This window comes from Ursus maritimus, unplaced genomic scaffold (genome assembly GCF_017311325.1).
Source record: "Ursus maritimus isolate PB19 unplaced genomic scaffold, ASM1731132v1 scaffold_32, whole genome shotgun sequence".
Classification (NCBI taxonomy): Eukaryota; Metazoa; Chordata; class Mammalia; order Carnivora; family Ursidae; genus Ursus; species Ursus maritimus.
Genome location: NW_024425786.1, coordinates 4,483,279 through 4,490,272, shown reverse-complemented (window position 1 = coordinate 4,490,272; position 6,994 = coordinate 4,483,279). Strand labels below are relative to the sequence as shown.

The following is a 6,994-nucleotide window of genomic DNA, read 5'->3' as shown; positions in this document are numbered from 1 at the left end:
TTTTCAAAACAGTTCAGGTTGTCCAATTCTGTAATATTTATCTCCATTTTAAAAAGTTTTTCTCCGAGCTGCTGCTCTGAATGTAAATCGTGCAATAAGCGTGGCGTGAACTCTCTGACTTTGGACGCAGCCATGTGTTCCCTCCACGGCAGGTGGCTCTTTGAGGCACCGATTCTCTTAATTTTGTCTGAAACGGACTGTACAGAGGCACTCTCTTATCACAATAAACCTTTCCTGAAAACTGGGGACGGTGTTTCAGTGCATCTGTAATGTTCATGGTCAGGGCTGAGCAGAAGACATAAGTGCCCTCCTCACGCCCTCGTTCCATCCTCTAGCCTTCACTACTGAAACCACGTTTTTCACCGTGAGGCTGAACTTGAAGCCGTGGTTCAGTTTTCCACATTAGACCTCTGCCTGAGAAACAAAGTCCGGAGCCAGGAGAGGACTTTGGCTAGGATCCCTGTTTTCCCGGAGGTGGGCTACTTTGGTTTGAGTGTTCCCAGATCCAAAAAATCACCTCTCAGGTTTTTCGGATCACTGAGGACACATCTTACCAATGGCTGCATAAAATCGAGCTGAAGCCCGGAGGCTCACAGCCGCTGCAAAACCCACCCCGATTGCTTCTCTCGCTTTACGCCTTTTGTCCCAAAAGTGAAAATCCTCTTCAAATTTCTTCAGCTTAGGGAAAGCAGGCGCTAACGTGGGTCTTTTGTAAAAGCAAATGATGTACCGCGCTCTCGAGAAACGGGCACCTGCGCTCGTGTTTAAGTAAAGGAGGAAACCCCGCAGCGCAGGAAGACACTTTATTCCGCCGGCCGCTCACCCGGCCGGAAAGGAGGCCTAGAACCGAGGCGGTCTCAGCCACTCAGCGCCCGCTGTCCAGACGGTGCAGCGACCACTCCTGCTGCCTTGGCTCCGCCGTCACCCCTCTCGTGTCCTTCCTGGGCCCGGCCGCCTCTCAAGGAAACGCACTCCCCACCGGGGAGCGCCCGCCACCCCGGCTCGGGACGCCGCCTCACGCTGCGGTCTGAAGACCCCCACCCAGCTTGCGTTGAAAGGACAGCCGGCACGGTCACCTCCAGGAGGACCGGGTTCGTCTCGCTCACGGTTCCGTCCCGTCCCCGGCTGACGCGGCCACACTTGCCCTGAGGTGGCCGGTGGTGCGCCCGGCCTGTCGCGGTCACTCCGCATGTCAGCGGCGGGACTGCAGGGTCCACGGCCGGAGCCCCCGAGCCGCTGCCCCAGCTCCCGGAGGCTCGGACGAGAAAGCCTGGCCGACCCGCTCAGCTCTGCTGCTCCGGCCGCGGCCCGGCCTGGAGGCCCGGCTGCCCCGCTCTGTGCGCGCGGAGGCGGCTGGACATCCTCTGTATCACCAGCCTCTGGGCCTTCAAGCGCTTTCGGAGCTTTTCATTTTCCTTCAGAGTCAGGAAGAGTTTTTTTTTTAGGGCATCCAAGTCCAAAAGGGCGTAGCTGTGATCGGACGGCTGTGTGCGGCTGGCCGGCTGACCGGGGGCCTGGGTTCCCGGCACCCTCTGCGGCAAGACCTGAGGACAGAGGCGAGTGAGGGCGAAGCAGAGCCAGGGCCGAGCACAGCTGCCACCGCGCGACAGGGCAGGTGGGGGCCGAGGGAGGCACGGCCCTCGCTTCCCGCTTCAGTGCTCCTGAAATCAGGGCCATGTGCCACGGTGCTCGGGGCTTGGGCACCAGTTTGCTTCATTTTGTTTGAAGCGAATCCCCTTGTGCGGAGACCAACCATCCCCCTGCCGCCTCCGGCCCCGGGCCTTACCTGTTCTGTGGGGCCGCCAGCGTTCGGGGGCAGCGCTTCGAGGGCACTGTCCATCCTTCTCCCCAGGCCGCACTCCGCGGACCCCGCCTCAGGGAAGACCTGGGGACAGCAGGGCAGAAGCAGGCAGCCCACCAGGAATCCTTCCCGCTCTCCCAGCGGTGGCCACGGCCAGGGGACCAGCAGAAACGGCCAGCTTGCCCCTCCCGGGCCCGGGATCAGACCCTTAGAAATTGGGCACGAGCCAGACCCCCAACCAACTTGGACGGCTTGGGATTAAACAGTGAGGAGACACGGGAGGCTCTGCTTTCCCTTCTCCAGGCAAACACAGAATCCTAAACCCCGATTTGTGGGGAGAGCAGGACAAAGCCTCGCAGGCCAGTCGGGCAGGCGCCGCACACTCACCTCCTCCCGGTGAGAGTCCGCATTTGCACCCCCGCCGGCCGGGTCTGCCTTCTCCCTCACCAACTGCAAGACACAGAGCACTGTCCACAGGCTCCCCAGGGGTGGAGCAGGTCACCCCGAGAACCCCCGCCAGGAGCCCGGCCTCGTGCACCTCCAATCCCACTGTTGAGCCAAACAGGGCTCTGACCCCAGCCCAGCTCTCGTCACCACCCACTGACTCACTCTCCCCAAAGCTGTCCCCAAACCTTAGGTCAAAGGCCCATGAATAGGCCCTGGGAAGCCAGGGACCTAATACCTATGTGCGCCCTCAGGACATGACATTCTAGGCACGTAGGAGGTGACTCAAATTTGGCTCAAGGAGTGGCAGCCACGTAGGAGAGAACATACGACTTAGGGCCTGCGGCCGGTGCCCAGGCGTCCCCAGAGCTGAGCCCCCGGCCACGGGGCCAGAACCAGGGGCGCCCACCCCTAGCTCCTGGCCCGCCCGGAAGCAGGCTCGCAGACATCCCCCCACGGTGTTACTAATCTCACTCACATCTCACCACGAACGCGTGAGACGCCATCAAGCTCCACTAGCAACGGGCGTGGACAGAGGAGGGGGCTAATCAGAGGGCACGGTCTCTGTGCAGCAGGACGACGAGGTTCCAGACCCCGCCGCACAGGCTCGTGCCCGTAGTTAACCACGTACCGTACACTCGGAAGTTTGTCAAGAGGCTAGATCTCACGTTAAGTGCTCTGACCACAACAAAAATCAAATATATACCAACTAAAAATCAAAGGCCTTCCATGTCGACAATAACAGAACCTTCTCGGTGTGGGGAGTAAAGCCGTGAAACAAGCCCCTGTCCTCAGGGAGCTGACCAAAGACAGCAGCCGTCCCAGAGCGAACCAGCGCGGCCCCGTTCAAGAAGCCGGACAGCCAGCACGAGGCGGGGAGGCTAGCCGGGGGGACGACGGACAGCGGTCGGGGGTCCCTCCTCCAGGGGATGTGAACAGGGCCTTGGAGAAGGGGAGGCCGCGAGCCTGCAGAGATGCACGAGGTTCGGACGGGGGGCAGGTGCCCCGATGCAGGGCCTGCTGGGCACAGGCGCTCGTGCTTCCTCACCCCTGTAGCCGCCGTCCCTCTCGCTGCCAGGGCAATCGGCCGGCACAGGTAAGGGCTGGCCTTGCGTTCGCTCCACCACCACTCCGCCTTCCAGCTTCAGAGAGGTGCCGGTGTGACACCCGCACTCTGGGACTCAGTACACCCTCGGGATTTATGAAATTCAAGATAATCCCCCTCATGGCCTCAACGTCCAACTGTCTGTGAGCTCTCTCCTGAGCCAAACCTGCACGTCCCGCCCCGCAGAGCCGCGGCCACTCCAACGTCCTGCTGGGAAATCGAACTCCAGATGCACGGGGCCAAACAGACAACCAGGAAACCCCATCCCCCAGGGACTCAGCAAGCTCGGCCCTCCCCAACCACCATACCCTCAGTGCACTGGGTCTGCGAAGGCCATCCACTCTCACAACCACACCCACCCTTAGCTCAGGCCACCACCTGCCCGTGACAGGACAGGCTCCAAAGCCAGGTCCCCCACTCACTTCACCCAACAAACCACAGCCTCTCCCAGCCTGTCGCCATCCAGCCCCTGCAACCCTCCAACCAGCCAGAGCTGACGCTGTCTGACAGCGGCCCGAATCCCTTCCGTCTTGCTGCCCTCCCTCCAGCCCTCCCCCGCATCAGCTTCCCACACCCCAGCCAGAGCTCCCGGGTGGCACCTGATGTGGGCCAGCAGCATAGGCCCCGGCTTCCTGACCGCAGCTCCTGGCCCCAGCTGCCTACTTGGAAGAAAACGACAGAGTCTGAATGCAACACAGCCGCCACCTTCCACTGGGAAGGTCTTCGCTGTGCATCAAACCACGCGACGCCCAGCAAAAATGAAATGTGTGTGGGCGCCTGGGTGGCTCAGTCATTAAGTGTCTGCCTTCAGCTCAGGTCATGATCCCGGGGTCCTGGGATCGAGTCCCGTGCTGGGCTCCTTGCTCAGCGGGTAGCCTGTTTCTCCCCCACCCTCTGCCGCTCCCCTGGCTTGTGCGCTCTTGCTCTCACTCGCTCTAGCTCTCAAATAAATAAAATCTTTTTAAATAATAAAAATAAAAAATAAAGGGGCTTTAAATTGCAAATTACCTACAGCAAAGGTTGTGGCCAGCAGGGCAGCTGGGCCCTGAACCCCAGGGGCTTGACGGCGCTGCCCATGCCACACTTCTCAGCCTCGGCCTCTGCTGTCCCTGCCAACAGCACGCCCACCCCAACTGCTGGCTGCACCCCTGCAGGCTGGATCGGAAGACATTAGAGGCAGTGCTTGGCTCACCTGCGTGGCGTCCTGGAAGGCGAACACCGTGGGCACGGCATTCAGCTTCAGGTTTTTGCGGTTTCCAAAGGCGCTAAAGCACTCGGGTCGGAAGTGCTCGGAGCAGATGACCGTGTGCTGCTTGGGCTTGAAGTTGCCCCGGCCAATGTTCAGCACCCATTCCTTCAGCAGCTCCGGGCGGCTGAACGGGAACCTGGGAGGCAAAGGATGGAGACGTGAAGGAATTTGCAAGGCTCAAGTCTGCACTGCAGAGTTTTGAGGAATTCTGAAAACACCACATGGCATTTTCCTGGACGGCTTGGAAAATTCAGTGACCTCACTCTATGACCTAAACCACATCCAATTTCTGGAAGCTTCTGTCATGCCTGTTTACAGCATCCTTAGTAGGCAATGTGGGGCCCCAAATGTGGCCAGAAAATCTTCTGAAGGTATACTTTGTAGGGTAAGCCTGTTAGTGCCTTGGGGAGTCTGCGTGTGCAGGCCCTGCCCCTGGCACTGGGAAGGAAGAATGAGTACATCCCACCCTCATGAGCCTACATTCTAGAACAGGAAAACAGACGATAAGCCAAACAGACATAGACTGCGTAGGAATAAAGAGTAGGCAGTGGTCAGGAAGGGCTCCCGAGAGGTGACATTTGAGCAGAGGCCGCAGGAAGCAGGAGAGCGAGCCATGTGGGTATCAGAAGGAAGAGCAAGAGCAAAGGCACTGGGACAGAGGTGCCCAGCACGTTGGGGGCACGGTCAGAGGCAGCTTGGGCTGAGAGGGCCGGAGCAAGAGGAGGGGTGAGGACCTCAGGAGGCGGCCCTCGGGCAGATGGGCAGTACCTGGAAGCTCTGGGCAGGGGGTGAGTGAGGAGGGAAGGCACCTGGTGGCTGGGACCGGGGCGTCCGGGGCAGGGGGGAGGTCATGAGCAGGCCAACCTGGGATGTATTTTGAAAGCTGTGTAATAAGGTTTGCCTGTGAGCCACAAAACAAAGAGAAGGAAGGAGTTTCACGTATTGAGATGGGAGGGGAGACACTGTAGGAGAAGCAGGCCGGGGGGTCAGAATTTTGGTTCTATATGTTAAATTTGAGGAGCCTTTTACATGTCCAAGTGCTGAAGTGGAGTGGCAGGGGACACGTGTCAGGAGATGTCAGCGTGGGGGCCACCCCTGTGTGAAGGGTGGTAAAGCCTGGGTGACGTCGGAGACCAGGGGAGTGAGTGTGGATGGGAGGAGACAGGCCATGGCCCTCACCCAAAGGGCTCGAAGGCAAGCATTGGAAACGAGGAGGATCCGGCTAAGGAGACCGAGAAGGGACACTGCGGCAGAGGAAGAGGTCAAGGCGGGCCCTAGAAGCCAAGTGGGAGAGTGTCACAAGAGGTCAGTGGTCAGCTGTGCCAAATGCTACAGAGAGGTCGCTTCAGATGAGGATGGACCAGCAGTGAGAGGGGCCACCAGGGACCAGGCAGAGCTCTTTTGTGGGAGCAGCAGGGGCCAGAGTCTGATGGGGGGGAATGAGTTCCAGAGGGAGCCAGAGGCAACTCCACTCCTGGGATGTGCCCAACCGAAACGAACAGAGACACATGCACAGGAAGACTTGTCCCAGCAAAACTGTCCACAGCCACGTGCTTGTAATGCCCAAAATACGGGGGCACCCAAATGCCCTTTAATTGTAGAACAAGTGGTTCTGGTATATCCATTCAGCGGAGCACCTGGAGAGATGGGGAGGAAGGACACGCAGGTGACTCACAGTGGTGAGAAGACACAGAACACACTGTGGTCCTGGACTCCGCATGCAAGTCCAACACAGGCCAAAGCACCCCACTCTGGCAGATGTTGGATCCAGTCACCCTTGGGGATGAGAGGGAACAAGGGGCTGAAAGGGGGTACAGAAGGGGTTCCCTAGGGGCTGGTGACGTTCGGATTCACAGCAATCACACAAGCGTTGGCTTTACAGAATGGGCTGGGCTGTGGACTTAGAGTTTGTGAGCTTTTCTGTAGGTCTTATACTTCAATAAAAACATTCACTTTGAGAAGGAAAATGGTGATGAGAGGGGCAGTGGAGACAGTGCAGCTGGCCTTGGGGGTCGTGCTCTAAGGGGCAGTAGCTGGAACCTGAGCTCTCCGGGTCAGGGACCCGGTAAGCACCAGGATCAGCACACTAGAGAGTGCTGGGAATGCGAAGTCAGCCTCCAAAACTTCTCGCAAATCAGAACGGACGGCCCCGCTCCCCTCCCTCCCCCGCACCCTGGAACTTTCTCATTCCTCCACTCCCCTCCTGCTTCCTGACAGGAGGCCTGGCCAGGGCTAAGCAGACCGGCCAGCTCATGGCAGGGAAACCCACGGACGTCACCATCGCTCATTCATTCGGAAAGGCATTCAGCCAGTACGCACTGAGCACCTGCTACGTTCCAGGCTGCATCTGTGAACAAGATCAAGTCCCGGGGACGGGGGGGGGGGGGGGGGGGGG

General features: G+C 59.2%; 1 protein-coding gene and 1 long non-coding RNA gene across 4 annotated transcripts in view; one reads left to right on the top strand and one right to left on the bottom strand.

Moving 5' to 3' along the window:
- Positions 1–245, top strand: part of LOC121106398 — a 1,973-nt gene extending 1,728 nt beyond the window's left edge. Inside the window, exon 2 of the long non-coding RNA XR_005839009.1 lies at positions 18–245. This is a non-coding gene — a long non-coding RNA (uncharacterized LOC121106398). The remainder of the gene's footprint in view (positions 1–17) is intronic.
- Positions 1–6,994, bottom strand: part of THAP3 (THAP domain containing 3) — an 8,078-nt gene that overhangs the window by 526 nt on the left and 558 nt on the right. Inside the window, exons 2-6 of one of the 3 annotated variants that reach the window (XM_040645725.1) lie at positions 4,543–4,735; positions 3,950–4,009; positions 2,189–2,251; positions 1,787–1,885; positions 1,280–1,544 (exon numbers count right to left, since the gene is read on the bottom strand). In XM_040645725.1, the coding sequence (XP_040501659.1) occupies positions 1,284–1,544; positions 1,787–1,885; positions 2,189–2,251; positions 3,950–4,009; positions 4,543–4,735 (676 nt within the window). In that variant the 3' untranslated portion in view covers positions 1,280–1,283. Of the gene's footprint in view, positions 1–788; positions 1,545–1,786; positions 1,886–2,188; positions 2,252–3,949; positions 4,010–4,542; positions 4,736–6,994 lie in introns of those variants that run through there. The other 2 variants (XM_040645726.1, XM_040645727.1) reach the window with 2 other exon arrangements.